The sequence below is a fragment of the Lagenorhynchus albirostris genome, chromosome 2, assembly GCF_949774975.1.
Source record: "Lagenorhynchus albirostris chromosome 2, mLagAlb1.1, whole genome shotgun sequence".
NCBI classification, from domain to species: domain Eukaryota; kingdom Metazoa; phylum Chordata; class Mammalia; order Artiodactyla; family Delphinidae; genus Lagenorhynchus; species Lagenorhynchus albirostris.
In genome coordinates, this window is record NC_083096.1 from 174,872,589 (window position 1) to 174,890,651 (window position 18,063).

The 18,063-nt window shown below is 51.7% G+C and overlaps 1 protein-coding gene across 4 annotated transcripts in view; it reads right to left on the reverse strand.

Moving 5' to 3' along the window:
• KAZN (kazrin, periplakin interacting protein) overlaps positions 1-18,063 on the reverse strand; it is a 1,131,324-nt gene that overhangs the window by 107,902 nt on the left and 1,005,359 nt on the right. For all 4 annotated transcript variants that reach the window (XM_060141382.1, XM_060141383.1, XM_060141384.1 and 1 more), the window contains one exon: positions 17,741-17,932. In XM_060141382.1, the coding sequence (XP_059997365.1) occupies positions 17,741-17,932 (192 nt within the window). The remainder of the gene's footprint in view (positions 1-17,740; positions 17,933-18,063) is intronic.

An 18,063-nucleotide genomic window follows, 5' to 3' on the forward strand; every position in this document is an offset into this window, starting at 1 on the left:
GGGCACGAACCCGTGTCCCCTGCATCGGCAGGCGGACTCTCAACCACTGCGCCACCAGGGAAGCCCTGCATCCTTGCTTTTTAGAGCGACAAGATGTTCTAGTCATACTGTTACTTTTCACTGCCCCACACCTGGAATCCTCCAGGTGTCTAAGGGGCCCTGGCTCCTTCTCATGGGGAACAGCATTGAGAAACAGAGCTGCAGGCGCTAGGAGTATGCACTGCTACTGGGCGGGGCGTGGGTCACTGCTTTCTTGCGCTTCCATGGTTACGACTTGTAAATCATGAACATATGTCATCACAAATGTATACTGAGGCCTTCCCTGGTGGCACAGTGGTTAAGAATCCACCTGCTGATGAAGGAGACACGGGTTCAAGCCCTGGTCCGGGAAGATCCCACATGCAGCGGAGCAACAAAGCCCGTGTGCCACAACTGCTGAGCCTGTGCTCTAGAGCCCGTGTGCCATAACTGCTGAGCCCGCGTGCCACAACTACTGAAGCCCATGCGCCTAGAGCCCGTGCTCTGCAACAAGAGAAGCCACCGCAATGAGAAGCCCGCGCACCGCAATGAAGAGCAGCCCCCACTCACCGCAACTAGAGAAAGCCCACGTGCAGCAACGAAGACCCAATGCAGCCAAAAATAAATAATTAATTTAAAAAAAGTATACTGATGCCCCAACTCTAATCTCACATCTTCCTCTATTCCATATTCCATTCTCCCACAGACAGAACCCTGGTACCCAACAGTATATATTTTCTCACTTGCTCTAATCCATAATAACAAAATAATTCCAGGATTATCACACCAGAAGTACTGTCAATAAATCTACTAGATAAACTTCAAGATTTCTTCCTGTTCTCCCCTTCTTTGAAGCCTTTGAATGTATTCTATGGCGTGTGCAGTAAATTGTTTCATGTTTGTAATGTTTTACCCGCAGGATCAGTCCTTAGAGGTGGGATTGCTGAGTCAGAGGGTGAATGCAGATGTGATTTTGCTAGCGGTACCTGAATTTTCCTCCACGGCAGTCACGCTATCCAATGTTTCCACCAACCACGTGTGAGAGTACTATTCCCTGCAGGCGCGCCAAAAGAGCGTGGTTGCGTGATTTTTGAATTTTTGCCAGTCTGTGAGGTTGCTTTAATTTGCACTTTCTTAACCTACTGCATCCTCTTTTAGCCCTGGGGTCAAGTCCAGGGCCCATCCTGGATGTGCTAAGCTGGGCATCCCAGACAGAGTGAAGGTCAGGGGAAGGGGTATACAGCCTTGCTGTGTCCACCCAGCCCGTCATGAACAATGCAGTCAAACGGTGCTGCAGATAAAAGTCTGGTACCTGGGTGGGGAAGGAGCGCTCTGGGTGTCTAGAGAAACCTCAGAAACATGCCCCGCTCATTTCTGGAGTAAAAAGGCTCCCTGCTGCCTTCAACAGGCAAAAGGAATGCTCTGGCCTCCTGCTCTGATGATCGTGGACAAGCTGCAAGGCTCCTGCCACGGGGCCAGGCGCTGCCTCAACAGAGCTCAGAGCAGGAGGCCAAGGGTGCCGGCCGGAGGGTGCCCTTGTGGGCTGTCGTTACTCACTGGGACTTCTCCTTCCTGAGTCAGCACCTGTGCTTCCCATGGCAGGCTCTTGGGCTACGGGAAGGTGTCTTTAGGAATTGAGGGGGTGGGAAGACCCAGCATTGTGCCTCCAGCCCTCCCTGCCATTACACGGCCACTATCCCTGGATGGCCCCCGTCAGGCACCCCTCCAGGGTCTCAGGGTGCTGCAAACAGCAGACCTGGCTCAGAGGGGACAAGCCGAGAGGCCCGGTCCCATTCCTCCCAAGCCCAAGCCTGCCCACCTCCACCCAAACCCACATTTTAAGGGCTCAGGGAAACTTCAGGCGTCAACAGACAGGTGTGGTCTTTATGGTACAAGAGTCAGCGTGTAGGGTCTGAAGCCAGAGTGGGCTGGGGTGCGGACCCTGGCTGCACCACCAACCAGCTGAGTGTCCCACGCAAGTTCCTTCCACCTAGAGCCTCGCTTACCTTTTCTGTAAAGTTGGGGTAATAACAGAACCCATGTCACAGGCTGGCTGTGAGGATGAAATAGGACATGTATGCAGAGAGCCTGGCACACAGTACGGGTTCAATAAACGTTAACTCCCTCCGGGTGACGGCCCCATTCTGGACCTCAGGTGGCTGTCCAGGATAAGTCCCTTCTAACAGGTACTTCACTTCTCCCCTTCTCCAAGTGAGAAAGGTGCCCTGGAGGGGTCACCACACCTGGGGCATCACGGTTTGAACAAGCTTCGGTTGTGGTATAAAACTCAGTAAAAAGGCACTGCCGTACCTTTCCATCCTAATATATATATATTTTTTGTAAGTTTTATTTTATTTATTTATTTCTATTTTTGGTTGCATTGGGTCCTCGTTGCTACGTGTGGGCTCTCTCTAGCTGGTGCATGGGCTTCTCACTATGGTGGCTTCTCTTTGTTGTGGAGCATGGGCTCTAGGCGCACGGGCTTCAGTAGCTGTGGCACACGGGCTCCGTAGTTGTGGCTGTAGACCACAGGCTCAGTAGTTGTGGTGCACGGGCTTAGTTGCTCTGCGGCATGTAGGATCCTCCTGGACTAGGGCTTGAACCCATGTCTCCTGCAGCACTGGCAGGCAGACTCTTAACCACTGTGCCACCAGGGAAGTCCCTTAACATTCTTAAGATGAAATCTAGAGGGAATTGTTCTTTATGTTAACCACAACCAGCCAAGATGGCCATGACTCACACCCAGGACCGCCATGGACAGTTGCACAGCTGATGCACTGCCCAAAAGTACCTGGTAGGTAAGCTGAGTGGGAGGTAAAATCCAGCTGGTGTTCTGCTCGTCAAATTGTACAGTTTAGTGCAGGGCTGCAGCCACCTGGAGCAGAGGCACCTCTCTACCCCCTTGTCAATCCCTGCTACAGGGCTGCAACCCCCTAGGAATGCGGTCACACACAGGTGCTGCCTGCCAAGTCACCAGGCTATACAGGTCAGTAGGCCTGTGTACAATGTCGTGGATGGGGGGTACCTTTGCCTAATCTGTCTATATGCCTTTTTCTAATTGGCACAAAGCCTGCATTAGGCTAGTGGGCGTCCCATTAATTTGAAAAATATGCATTTACAATCCACAGATTGGTGATTGGCCTATACTTCTTGAGGTAAGATCTTTATGTACAGAACTGCTCTACTGGGTTCAAGATTCTGTCGAAAAATTGAGAAATCTGTTTTAGGAACAGACAGTAAAAAGTGAAGAACTTCAGTGAGCATTCAGGGTTGGGAGTAAGGATAGGGGTCTAGGATGAAGCTCCTAGCTTAGCTGGGGCATGTCACTTCCCCACACCGAGCCTGGCCTACAGCTCCCGGCTACTTCCCCTCTCTCCCTGTTCCACAGGGGAGGCTGCTCTGACCCTTCTGGGAACCTGAACCCCCAGGAACACCTTGCTCCACTGGGAGACACCGGGTCCATGTGGGTGGGTAACAACAGTTGCCTGGAAACCCCACCTTGTCAAGGCCTCACGTGCTCCTGCTGAGGTTTACACGGAAGCCACGCGGGCTAGGAGACAGGAGCCTCCTCCAGCAACCCCATCTCCCTCCCCGGCCTCCCACATCCTTCCTTCTGGAACCTCCGCCCGAAAGCTTTACTCCTCTGGTGTCAACTGGGGATGCACTTCGTGACTTAATAGCGTCCTTCTCCACCTCTGCTCCCTCCTGCCTAACAGGGCGTCGGAATGGTTTCTGAGATGTCATACTATGCCTCTCTGTCGTAAAGATCACATCTTTCTCATGTCCGTGAAGAATGGAGTGGCCTGTGGTGCCCTCGTAAATTATGATGCTGACCAGGCGGGCGGCCTTGGAACATGCAGACGAACCTGGGGAAGGGGAAGGATGCCCTGTGGGCAGTGGGGTCGGGGTGCAGGTGGAGGGATGTTACTTCTCCTGTCCGGTAGGGCAGGTGGGCCCCTTGGCCACCTCACGGTCACCTGTGTATACCGTGAGCACCCACCCTCCAAGACCTTTGCTTATACCATCCTCTGACCTGGAGTACCTGCCTGACACCTGTCTACTTACTCACATCCTGTCTGCTGGGTCAAGGGCTATAGATCCCATTTGTCTGGGACAGTCCCAGTTGGCTCTTAATGTCCCAGGACAACTTTTAATAGGCCCTCTTTTTCTTGAAAAACTCTCCCAGTTTGGACAATAAATTATACAGTCACTCTGAACTTAGTAAAAGAATAATAATAGGGCTTCCCTGGTGGCGCAGTGGTTGGGAGTCCGCCTGCCGATGCAGGGGACACGGTCCGGGAAGGTCCCACATGCCGTGGAGCAGCTGGGCCCATGAGCCATGGCCGCTGAGCCTGCGCTTCCGGAGCCTGTGCTCCGTGATGGGAGAGGCCCCAATAGTGAGAGGCCCGCGTACCGCAAAAAAAAAAAAAGAAAAAGAAAAAAAAAAGAATAATAATAAGAGCAGCTGATATTTAATAAATAAATATTTACTGTTCCAACCTCTTTCTATGAATCATCTCATTTAATCCCCCAACCACTGGGTAGGGGCTATGATGATACTGATGGGGATATTCTACCAATGGGGAAGGAGAGTTGAGCAACTTGTCCAAGTTCAAGTGGAGGGGACACCAAGCCTAGTCCTGGCTCTACTACCCATATGACCTTGGGCACGTCATGCAACCTCTCCAAGCTTATGTTCCTCACACGGAGAAAAGGAGAAAAGAAAGGAACTTTGTAGGACAGTGGGGAGCATTACACAAGGTATTTACTTTTCTGGTTGATGGTGCATTGTAGGTGTTCAGTGAAGGACAGGACACCTGAGAACTTGGACCCAACCTAGAACCACAGAGGGCACCTTCCCTTCCCTGTATAAATATCTCCTAGTTGCTTGGTTTGAACAGGAAATCCTCTGCTTGCCCTGCTCTCGGCACTCCTGCAGAGCATAACATGGCAGAGGTGAAGCCCCTCTTCCTGGGGGCACTGACCTCTCCCTATACATCCCACCCCCAAATTATTCACCATCTTTTCCACTTGCTACTAACAAACTAGCAACAGAGGTCGAGGTCACCGTGCCCTGGCCTCATATCCCCTTTCTAGAAACAGCTCAGAAAGCCCACCTCTGCCTGGGAAAGCCCCCATACTTGCAGGGGAGCAATGCCACCTCCATACACCCAGCCCTCACAGCAAGCGGGGCCTCCAGCCCACACAAACTCCACAGAGCTCGGTGGCCGTCAATCACCAACGAGAAACTGCCCTGTAAGTCTGCTGGCAGCCTGGGGTGGAGGTGTGGGGGTGGGGGTGTCTGAATTCCAGAAGAGTAGGAAGAAGAAACCCTCTCCGATGAAGAGAAATCCAACAGAAGAAGAAGAAGACTATTTCCAGGAGCTTCACTGGGGGGTATGGAAGATGCCAAAAAGGGGAAAGGGGGAACTATCTTACCGCCTTCTCATCTGAAAAGAGGACAAAACAGTCCCACTGACGTGATCACACACCTTCAACCTCCTCCCCGTGATCACATGGATCAAGGTGCTGGGTGCTTCTGATAATTGGAACATCACCAACCAGCCACGTCTTTTGCTCTCCATCCTGACCCAGTGTCTTGAACGGGCCAGTAAGAGTGTTATTCTCAAACCCATTGACCTTGCAGTCCCCAAACTCTGGAGAAGTCGCTCACCTATGAGCTCTGGGCCATGAACATCTAGAAGCAGCATTCTGACTCCGTTCTGATTCTGGCTCTCCAGCAAAGTGCGGTGACCAAGGAAAGAAAGAGGGCTTCAGCAAGAACATGCCACAGCTGGGAAGGGCAGGAGGCGAGAGGCCCCTGGGGAGACAGACTTTGCCTGGAACAGAAACTGACCTCAAGATGCCAACACAACTTCACAGCGCGTGCGAGGCTTAACTGACGCTGGTGACACTCAGCCCTGCCCAGGTGAGCGGCCGAGAGGGCTGGCGCTGGCAGGGCAATGCGGAGCCGGCCCCCGAGTGGGCCTGGGCAGCATGTGAGCTTTCAGCCTCTGTGGCGGTTCTCCAAAGCCACGCTCCTCCGGGAATTCCAGCCAGGAAATGGCCCTGCTTTGGCGGAACCTGGCCAAAGCTCCCAGTCCATCCCTCCGCTGCGTGCCACCCAGGGCCACCCAGCCCGTTCTGCCCCTGAAGGGAGTGATTCTCCCCCAGTCTGCAGTCACCTGAACCAGGAAGAAGAAAGAAAGGCTCGCGCCCTTGTTTCTTCTCCACTCACGCCTGCGCCTGGCCTGGGGAGGGAGCAGGGAGCGCGATGCACTCCACGGTCATCCTGGCAGGAGACACAGGTCGGCGCTTGAGATGGAACCAGTGGGTCATGTAACTGGAGAAGCCAGGCTGAGGGGCGCTGCCCACGCACAGGACCCTCCGGGCCTGTCGCACACTGTGGGTACATTCACGTGGGCTGAGCCCCCCGCTCTTGGCCCGTTTCCTGCACACCTACTGTGTGCCAGCCCTGTGGGCCCAGCGCGCGCTTCATCTCTGCTCTGCCTGCTTCCCCGGCCTCGTTCACTCCTCGGCAGCAAGAGTGGGACAATCATAGGGACACAGAGACAAACACACTTCAGGCCCCGACCTCAAGGCGCTCCCGGCCTTAAACTGCTGAGTCAACAGCCACCTCCCCCAAAAAGGGACAGTCCCAACGGCTCCGCGTTGTTTTCCATCTTCCACCTTCATCTCAGACCTGTTTATGAGTCCCCTGCCACGTGCTGGGTCCAGGGCTGAACACTGGGTGGGAGATAGAAGGGTTAGTAGCACCGGGATGACCAACGCTTCTCTAGCTGCATCTAACCGGGCCCATCTTCAGGGCAGCCAGGAGCCAACACCGACCGAGAGAAGCACGGCCCAGCCTCTTCCTGAGAGCTCGGAAGGGCTTAGGGATATTGACTGGCCCTGGGCCAACCCCCTCCTTCTGCCTGAGCCCATGGGTTCTTGCTAAAGACGTTTCTTTCCTTGGGCACCACTCTGCTGGCAAGGCCTGAATCAGAAAGATTCTTCTAGATCTTCATGGTGCAGAGCTCCTGGTCGAGCAACTTCTCTGGAGTTCAAGGGCTGTGAACCATCACCACAATCAAGATAGAGACGTATCCGTCACCCCAAAAGTTTCCTCTTCCCCTTTGAAAGCCACACTCCTGCCCCTCCTCCCACCCTCCAGGCAACCACTGATCTTTCTGTCCCTACAGATTAGGTTTCGTTCTCTAGAGTTTCACATGAATGGAACCACACAGGACATACTTTTTTCTTCCTGGACTCTGGTACTCAGCGTAATGATTTTGAGACCCGTCATGCAGCTGCACGTCTCGATAGTTTGTTGCTTTATTGCCAAGCGGGATTCCACTGTAGGATATACTGGTCTGTTTACTCATTCCTCTGTTGATGGACTTTTGGGCTGCTTCCAGTTTTTGGCTATTACAAAGAAAGCTGCTAGGACCATTTGTGTAAAAGTCTTTGTGCAGATATATATATTTCCTAGGTGAGTAAAAACCTAGGAGTGGCATGGCTGGGTCCTATCTCATCTCTATGTCCCCCTAGTACTGACAGTCTTCTAACACATACGACTTAGTTTTTCTATGTTCCTTGTTTGTTGTTGGCCTTCTCCCTCCCCTATGTGGCAGATGGTATTTTCGCAAAGATGGACACAATAATACTTCCCATACGTGCTTTTTATAGGGTGGAGTCTGGCTGGCCTGTCACCAACTGAATGCAGCGGCAATGACACTAAGTAATGTCTGAGACCAAGAAGCCTTACAGCTTGCTCCTTGACCTCCTGGAACTCCTTCTGTGGGATCCCCGAGCCTGTGGAGGAGGTCTGACGACCATGCTGGAGGGGCCACAAGTGGGTGTGTTAGTTGTCAGTCCCAGTTGAGCCCAGACACCCCACCAAGGCACCAGACACGTGAGTGAAGCTGTCTTGGACTCTCCAGCGGAACAGCCCACCACAGCAGAACCCACAACCCTCACCCACCATGTGGAACTCAGGAATCACCCGGCTGCACCCTGCCATGTCCCTGACACACAAAATCACGGGACGTAAGAAAAATGCTGGTGAGATTTGGGGGCTGTTTGTTACACAGCAGATCCATGAGAAACGGATCTGTCTGTTTGGCTCACAGATACACCCCAAAGGCCCAGAACAATGCCTGGCCAATAGGAGGACCTCAACAAGTGTTTGTTGAATGAATAAGTGAGTGGGGTTCTAGGTAAGATTTTATCAACACTGAAGAGATTTCTACTGATCAGAATTGAATGCTGGTGCAGTAGGAAGGGATCTGTGTCAGGCATGAGACTTCAAGTCCAAACACTGAGACCAGCATGCAGTATGACCCTCCTGGAACCGCAGTTTCCCCAACTGCAAAGTCAGGCTAACTCCACCTATGTCATGGGCTGGATCTGAGGAGAATGTGAAGATGAGGTGGGTGGAGGCCTCAGCACAGGGCCAGCCCAGGAGATCCCCGAGAAGGCTTGCTACGTCTGAGTGAAACTGTGCTGCCCCTGCCTGCCACCCACACCTCATATTGTGCTCAAGGCCCACAGAGATCTGCTCCCCCCTCTCCTGTTCAGCCATCATCAGGGGCAGCTCTTCCAGGAAGGAAGCTCACCCCTAGATCCCTGTCTGAGTACAGGACAGCATCCCCTGGGGAGTCAACCAGGGCTGAGGAGAATCACAGTGGAGGTCCCTCTCAGACCTGACCCTGTGTCCATGGCCACCTTGGGCCAGTACCCACCATGGCTGCCCCAGAAGGAGGGCCAGCTCTGAAGACCACCGCCCCCTCCCGCCCCGGCCTGGCTCACACCAAAAGCTCTTCTCCCAGGACAGAGGCCAGTGTGGCTCTCACTTCCTGCCACGGGTTCAGGGCCATGTCCTGACCCCATCACGGCAAGATGGGCCTGCACAGTGACAGAGGCCACAGCTCCAAACAGGGTTGAACAGGGTCTTGGGCAATGTCTTATGAAAGGCATATCAAGAACCTGGCTTTTCTCACACTGCGCTCTGTTCTCCTCCTCTCAGCCGATCAATCTCTGACACTTCCTGGGCGGGGAGTGGGGATTAACTAAAACCAGCAGCTCCAGGTCTGCAGCCCTTGCTCACTTCTTAAATATGGCAGCCGAGGCCACTGGCATTTCCTGGGACTGAAGTGTGTTCACTGAGCAGTGGAAGGAGAGGAGGTCGGGAAGAGAAGCTCCTGGCTTGTGTGTCCCCGAGAACAGCCTTGACGCCTTTAGTCCCTGGGACAAGCTCCAGAGCAAAGACTAAGAATGAATCCACAAATCCCGGTGCCTCAAGGGGTCCGAGTGACAGCTAAGAACACTGGGCTTCCAAACCCAGATCTGTCCATCTTTCTCCTCTCTTCCCGATTTCACTCCCTTCCTCTCTACTGCTACAACCACCCCTAAGACGCCTAGAGTAAAAAGAGTATCTGCTAAGAACAGAGGTTTGGAAACTAGAGTCACTGGACATCAAGTGTGGGCTCTCAAGTCTACTAGCCGGGAGATTAGAAAAATCCTTAGTCTCTCTCATCCCCATTTTGTAGATGGGGAGACTGAGGCTAATAAACACCACTCACCTAATGAGGGTTGTTGGGAGGATCAATGGGCTCGTGCAGGCAGAGCAATTAGAATGCCTGGCATAGTCCAAGTGCTAAATAAACATTAGCTGTGGTGATTACTGCTCAAAAGCAATTTACTATGTGCTCACAGTTCAGTCATCCCAACTATAGAATGGGTGTACAAGGTTTTTTCTGAATAGGGAAGAGGTTGGGCTCTGGTACCTGCTTCCTAAACAAGCATCGGATATGTGGAGGGTGAGTCCTGGAGGGTGTCTTGAGTATTTTCAAACTAACCAGTCCTTCCTCTTTTCTCAGGATAATCAGAACATTAATACACAGTGGAGTCTACTGAGAATTGGACCCAAAGCATTGAAGGAGACCCCAGAAAGGGTCATTGTTTGGGGGTCCATGGAACAGATTCTGGCCTGGGCAGGCGGGAAGGGTGGCAAAGGGGGCCTGGGGGGACGGGACTGGACTGGCTGCCTTTCCAACTCATAGAGTCAAGGGCCCAGGACAAAAACCCCAGACAGGGAAAAGAGAGAGGACATCAGTCACTCGGGTACAAAAACCTATAAAAAGCAAAGGGGTCAAAAGGGACAAGGTCGATGCCATGTGTTGTCAGTCACCAGACACCAGGACTCTAAGCAGATTCTGGATATGATTCTATTTAAAATGCTCTCTGTGGCGGATCCTCAGTCATGGCTGCCAACGAACCCCACCTCCCTGCAACCACAGCCTCCAGAGTCTCCGCCCACATGATGCTGGGCTTGGTCATGTGACTTGCTCTGGCCAATGAGACAACAGCAAACATAAAGCAGGAAGTGGCTTGAAAAGCGTCCCTGTAATGCACTGCACTATCTAAGATGCTGAGGATGGGGGAACCGGACATAGAGGGACTCTGCAACTTTTCTGGAAACCTCAAACTACTCCAAAGAAACACCTGTTAAAAAACATGTGCATTAGGGCATGTGCTCGTTTTTGGGAATCCAGCTGCCAGGTGAAGCAGCTAACCTGCTAGAGACACACAGCCCAGCCAGAGCTGCAACAGAACAGCAGAGACTCTGGACACTTCTTCCACCTGACCATAGATTATTTTCAGCTGGATCAAATCTGGAGTCTGAGAAGCTTTCAAGGGGGATCTGTCAACTGTGAAAAACAGTCAGTAGTATATTAGGAAGAGGCTCTGTCTGTAAAGTTAAAACTCTCTGGAAGCTTCCACCAAATTCTAAGATGTACCAGCTAAGCGTCTTCAACATCAGTGCTGTGGGACAGAGGGGCAGCAGCATCTGCCCCTGCCAGGGCATCAGGCTAGATGGCCTAAGAAACAGTGGAAGCTTCTATGTATGATTTACTTATTGAAGAGGAGAACATAAATTCAACCCAGGGCGATAGACAGCCCAGAAGATGAACAAGTTTTTGATGCAAGGAATGAGACAAAGAGTGGAGTGCGGATGTGGGAAGGGAAACAGGAAACATTAAGTTGCTTTTCAAACCCACACAGCTCTGGAGACAAGGATGTGTGTGTAAAAAAGCAGGTGGGCAGAGCCATCCCAGCATCAGTAACACATCATTCTATTCAACAGCCACTCAGGTCACCTACCACCCCACTGCCTGCAGCACTGGTTACATAATGGCAGCCAAAGCATGGCCACACCTGCTAGGAAGCTAAAGGACACTGGTGTCCCCTGCTGCTCAAGGCCTAAGACATTCTCTGCACCCCAGAACCCTTCAAGCAGAATATCTGTGGCGTAGATTCTTATCTTCAAGCCTCGTTGGTCATGAAAAAATATATTACTCAACCAACTTGCATTGAGTATGTTGTGGGTTTCTGGGCAGGGCCTGGGTCCCACTTGCCTCTGAATTATCTGAGCCACAGGCACAGGTTCCATGGTGGGGAAGTTTTCATGAAACATTTGTTGAATGAGCAAATTAAATAATAAGGCTCAGCTCCTGCCAGGAGCTCAGTCTAGGACAGGTGACTCATTGTGAGGCAGGGAAAAGGACCCAACAGGGCTTATTCCTTGTGCTAAAGAGAGGAAACTTGGGCATCATTTCTTCTCCGCCGTGCTCACCAACCATCGACTTTGTTCAGATGGTGAGGCTGAATCTGTGCTGGGTACTGTGCCTGTAGGAGGCTGGCAAGTGGCAAACCGGGTAGGAAACAGACGCCCCTCCATGTGTGCTGAGTCCTGAGGGAGCTCAGCATCTAGGGCTGTGAAGTCCAGGGAGGAGGGGCCCTTATTAGTTTCCTCCTGCTGCTGTATCAAATAACTACAAATTTAGTAGCTTAAGAAGATACAAATTTAGTATCTTATAGTTCTGGAGGTCAGAAGTCTGAAATGGGTCTCAGAGGGCTAACATCAAGGTGTGGGCAGGGCTACATTCCTTCTGGAGGCTTTAGGAGAGAATCTGTCTTTCCCGGCTTCTAGAGGCCACGCACATTCCTTGGCTTGTGGACTCTTCCTCCACCTTGAACACCAGCAATGGTGGATTGGGTCCTCACGTTGAATGTCCAGCCTCTGTTCTCTGACTTTCTCTATCTCTGACTCTTCTGCCTCCTCTTTCACTCTGAAGGAACCTTGGGATTACGCTGGGCCTACAGGATAATCCCTCCATTTTAAGGATGTCTGATTAACAACCTTAATTCTCCTTTGCCATGTAAACTACCATATTCACGTGCTCTAGAAATTAGGATGCAGACGTCTTGGGGGTGAAGGGGTATGATCCTGCCAACCACAGGCCCCGGACCCATCGAGTGGAGATGGTTCAGAAAGATTCCTAGAGGAAGCAGAGCCTCAATCAGGACTTGGAGGAAGAGTGACCATCAGGAGGCTGGGGGAGAAGAAGAGCAAATGCGAAAACTCAGAGGAGAAAGAAGGGAGAGGATCCACAGGCACATCTAGGAAGCACGTGTACATAACATGTGCATCCACGTGCTAGAAGGAGACGAGGCTGCAAAGGCAAGGAGAGGGTGGGAAAGGGACACAGGAACATCTTCAACACCTCACTCCTCATACTGCTTTCTCCTGCTCAAAACCTCCATGTCCCTGAACTTCAGGGTACAGCCCTGAATGCAAAGCCTCCACCTTCCCACACCCATACACAGGCTGGCCTTCTTGCCTTTGCTCAAGCTATTTCCCCTGCAGTAATGCCCTCTCTGCCCCTGCCAGTGTCACCTAAGGGCTCCAGAGCCACCCTGCTGAGCTCTGAACCTGGCCCTAACCAGGTACTGCTGTGTAATCTTGGCACATTGACAGCCCACCTCATACTCTTATTGTGAGAATTAAAGGAGCTAAAGTGAGTGGCATATAAAAAGTGCTCAAAAATGCTAGCTGTCACCACCACTACCATCAACAATAACATTGCAGGGGGTCCAAGAGGAAAACTATTTTCATAACAACACTCTGACATTATTTGCCTGTTTTACTGTGTTAGTATTTGCAATGCTGGTGCAAAAGCAATGCTGGGTAAAATGCTGACATCTTAGCAGAAATCGTAACAGTGGCATCAAACTGTATTAGTAGTCACTGAGTTCTTTACACAATGTACTCATAGTTGAAAGAAAGGGGGGGAGGACAGTTTTACTTAAGAATAACCTTGATGAAGCTGTAAAAATAATTAATTCTATTAAAACTTGATTCCCAAGTACATATTTTTTAATAAAATGGGAAAAACACTTAAAGTTCTTTTGCTGCATACCAAAGTACAATGGCTGTCTCAAGGAAAATTATGTGTGCAACTGTTTGAGTTGCTAGCTAAACTAGCCACTTTTTCGTAGCTCACCATTTGTACTTGAAAGAAGTACAAACTATAGTATCTGGCAAACTACCGAACTAAGTGAACACATGAAGTAAGTGAGCCTGTTACTTCTAGGAAAACAAATGGCAGTATTTGTTGCCAGTGATAAAACTTGAACTTTTGAGCAAAAATCCAAATTTGGGCAAACTTGATCTGCCACTATGATTTCACCAGCTCCTCAAGACTTAAAGACTTTTCTAATGAGATTGGTGGTGATGTTAACAGATATGACTTATTGATGTTGGATACTGAAATATGCCAAGATTTGGAGGATGTGCATTGCTCAGTAAACCAATATTTTCCAAGTGATCAATGTTAGATTAAAAACAAATCATGTGTGGGTACAATAGCCATTCAAAGTACCAATTAGACCCATGGTTTTGTCCATCCTAACAGAGCACAAAACCTTCACTGGATAATTCCACACTCAGCAAACCTCTAAGAAACTACCATTTGGTGAGTTAGTATGAAGTCAAAGAAAAATATGCATAATTATCTAATAAGGCAACTAATACACTCTTCCCTCTTCCAGCTACACATCTGTGTGATGCTAGATTTTCAACCAAAACAACAAATCATAGTAGCCTGACTGAAAGAGTAGTTAACGAGAACTCAGCAGTCTTCTATGGAGTCAGACATTAAAAAATTTTTGCAAAATTGTGAAACGATGCTGCTCTTTTCCCTCAAATCTTTTTGTTTAGGAAAATACAGTCATTTTCATTTAAAAATAATGTTAGCATGTAATGGGTTTAGTACTGTCCTTTTAAAATAAATTGAAGATTTAGACACGTTTTCTCAGAGAAATCAATGCAACTGAGGGGGCCTGGGGAAATCAAGACACCCCACGGGGTCCCACGGGCAACCAGCTCACCACAGGTGTAGGGCTGCAGTCACGCAGGGACTCTGGGGTGAGTTTACTCACGCGATGACACCATTCCTTATTAAACAATCATTCAGGGCTTCTGCCTTTAAACTCACGATGAGACCAAAATCCCAAACCAAACATTCCCAGACTCGTCCCCACAGAAACAAAGGAAACTTCTAAACCCCCATTCTCGCCAGACTTGATTCTTTTCGTTGCTTTGATGTTGGAACCATCAATGTTTGCATGTTTGCTTGAGTTCCTAATCCTCTCACGTGCCGAAGAATTCCAGTGTCAACCACCCCCAAACCAAAGACGGAGGGTGGGCCGGTGGGGACTGGCCAGAGTGGAAGTCTTTGGGGGCTTTGCGTTTTCCCACCGCAGGGACGCTGGTTATTAACAAGCGTCGCCCAACATCTGCCGCGTACTTGGCTTGTGCATTTATTCTCATCCTTCTCATTATGGGCATATAAATCCCTTTTCATGCCCCAGCCTCCTCTGCCCACATCTGTCTGCAATTTACTCACCATGTGCTGTGGCTGGGGAGGAAGCATCTTATTTATGACTTTGTAGAATGCCAGGCAGGATGCTTGAGTTGCTTGCTACCTTGAACTTAGATGGGCTCAGGGGGTCTAAGGTCTGGGCTACCCCAAATGGGAATCAGGCGACCAACATCTCCAAACAGATCTGAGGAAGCCTGCCAAGCCCTGTCTCATCAGATAATCACTAAGTATTTGCACTAATGGTACTTGGCACTGGGCCAAGCACTTTATACCTCATTTAATCCTCATGACAACCTGTGAAGTAGCTACTATTATTGGCCTCAATGATAAGAAAAGTAGGTATTGTTACTGTTGCCTTCTGCAAAGGAACTGTGGTTCAGAGAGGTTAAGGAATTTGCCCCAGGTCACACAGCTAGTAAGTGACAGAGATGGGATTCATGCCCAGATCTGACTCCAGAGTCTGCTGTCCCCGTGACTGAGCTAGGATGGCCTCCTGTCTCTCTTGTCCAGGCCAACTTCACCCCTCGTGACCTCATCCAGAGGGGAGATGAGGTGTTTAGTGCAGTGGAAAAAGTTTCGGACTCTGCTGCTAATTAGCTCTGTCACCTTGGCCAAGTTACTTAACCTCCCTGAGCCTCATTCAGCTGTCTCCATCTGTGAAAGGGGTTAAAACCTTCCAGCAGGAGTGGTGGGGTGAATGGTAGACCAAGTGCATAGAACAGTGCTGGAACACAGTAGGTGCTCAATAAGGCTTTCCTTGAATGAATACTGACGAGTCCTTGTTGATGAGATTATTGTTCCTACAAAGCAGTCGCCTTTGGGGGATCTCTGGGTCCCTGAGCAAGGCCCTGAAGACCTTTGCGGATGGATAAGAGATCGTACAGCACAGAGTTGGGAAGAAATGCCTGCATAGCTCGGTGCCCTGTGGGCTAAACGGACGAGGGTGCACATCATGGTTCCCGCCTTCACAGACACGACCTCATTTAATTCACTGTTACTGTCCCATCACTCAGATCAGAACACTGAGGTCTGGAGAGCCGTCTGCTCCAGGAGCTGGGCAGTCGGTGGGTAAATGAGCCCCTGCTCACTCCCTGCCCACACCCCTGGGCACAGGAACAGCAGAGAGAGGTATTCCTCCTCCTCCCAGGTACAGAAGGGGGAATACAGGTGAGAATTCTTTCCGTGGCCCAGGACACAGAAGGCAGGTGACTCTGTCCTGGAATGAACACTGGCAAAGGAGGCTGAGACAGCGTCTGGCTGCTTCCTGAGGCAGCCTCGACTCTGCAGGATCGTGAAACCTGGCGAGACCAAAGGACGTCAGCTCACACGGCCTGGACCCAGCAACACGTGCCCATGGGAGACTCCTGAGACTTGGATCTCCTTCCTGAGAAGGGTGGGGATGTTCCGAGGCCCCCGGGAAGCTGGGAGTGGAGGGAGCTTGTATAGATCTGCCTGGACCGCAGGAGGGTTGCATAGAGAAAGCACGCGTGCCTGGCACAGTGACTTCTGCTCACACGGCGTCAGCTGCACCGTGACACAGACCACCTGCCTGCTACGGCCTGAAGAGACCACCCAGAACACTGGCCAGGTGGCCCCACCGGAAACAACACCCCAACAGGAAAGTGTCTACCCAGCTTTAAGAGTAACACGTACTGCTGGGGAGAACGCAGAGAGGGGCTGGCGCAGCCGGCTGAGGGCGCACCGGCATCCCAGGCTTCCTGGGGGACGGGTGGTGGCGTGTTGGCCAGACAGCTGGCTTAGCCAGTGTTCTGCTGCTCACTTCACACCTGTGGTCAGGGAAACCCACAAGGACAGAGCCGACTAACCATCCAGCACAATCCCCTCTCCCTCCCCACCCAGTTAGCCCTGTAGCTGGGACGCGGACGCCCAGCACTCCCTGCGGCCACGCTCTTGCCAAAGGGAATCTCTGACCCTGGATTTTGGCCCTTTCCCTGGATCCTTCACAGGCCGAGGGGAGCAGAGATGCCCACCAGCCTGAAATGCCCCCTGGGATGGTCACAGAAGAGAGAGACAAACAGATCCTTTAAGTCACCCTGTTCTGGGGTCTTTGCTACAGCAGCCCGAAATCAACCGAAGGAATAAACCTGCTTTGGCTTCAGCAATGAAGTCTTTATCGAGAGAGTATTTATCGTTCTAGGAAGTGGTAAGTGGAAAGGAGGGTGCCAAGTTTTACTGCCCTTCCCCCCCCCATGAGAATCAAAGACACTAAGCGGGGCTCAAGAGGTCAAGGCAGACCCCACCCAAGATATTTTCTCCCCCAACGTTTCACGTTGCAGGACTGGGAGGGAATGACTCCCACCCTTTCTCAAATAACCTTGTGAGACGCAGTGTGGGCAGGTGGCTCCCAGGAGAGATGGGTATGCCGGCTGCCAGTACCCCAGGCCGGCTCTGAGGAAAGCAGCGGACATGTGCGCCCAGTGGTCTCCTAAAGCAGTTTCTCTCCTAACTCCTCCCCCAACCCAGGGCTGGATGCTGCGCTCCTTAGAGGGGAGCTCCTGCAGAGCTAGCAACGAGAGAAGAGGCCTGAGCCCTCCCCCGGAGAGCCCACCGCCGTGAGCACGAGTGAAGTGGGGGAGGGATGTGTCCTCCAGCACAAAGCCCAGCACCCCCGCACTGTCCTGTGAGGGGAGGCGCCGCAGGACCCTGAGAGCTCTGGGTCAGCATCCTCGTTCAGCAAAGGTAACTACCTGCCATTCACACACCTCAGAAGGAGGCGCCCCATGACCGGCAGTGATGGAGAACACGAGGCGGTCACACTGCAGGAGCGAATGACATCTGCACCCGACCCAGCAAGACGCAGGATTCCACCCAAAAAGGAAGGGGCAGCCTGGGCTGGGGGCTGGGCGCCGGGAGGCTCCTGGGGCCACGTCACTGCCCCTGCAGAGGCAGGACCCTGGCTCCTGGTGTCCTTGTGGCCCCCGCTGAGGCCCAGGTGAGGGAGGGGAGGGAGCTGTCGCCCACTTGTCACTCACCCTGCAACGCTTCTCTGGCTCTGGCTAGCTCCTGCCCCTTCTGGGCCAGCTGGACCCTGAGCTCGGTGGCCGCGAGGACCTCGGAGGACTTGCCGCCCTGCGACTCCTCCAGGTCCTTCATCAGCATCTCCTTCATCTGCCGGAGAAGGTGGACTTCCTCCTGGAGCCGGGACACTTCCTCCCGCAGCAGTGCTAGGGGAGAAGGGCACACGGTTAGAGCGGGGGACAGTGGCTCCCGCTCGCTCACTTTTCTGGGGACAGTTTGAAGGTGCTTTGGCTTTCCCTGTTTGCTCTGCATTCAGGGCCTGTCCTACTATGTGTAG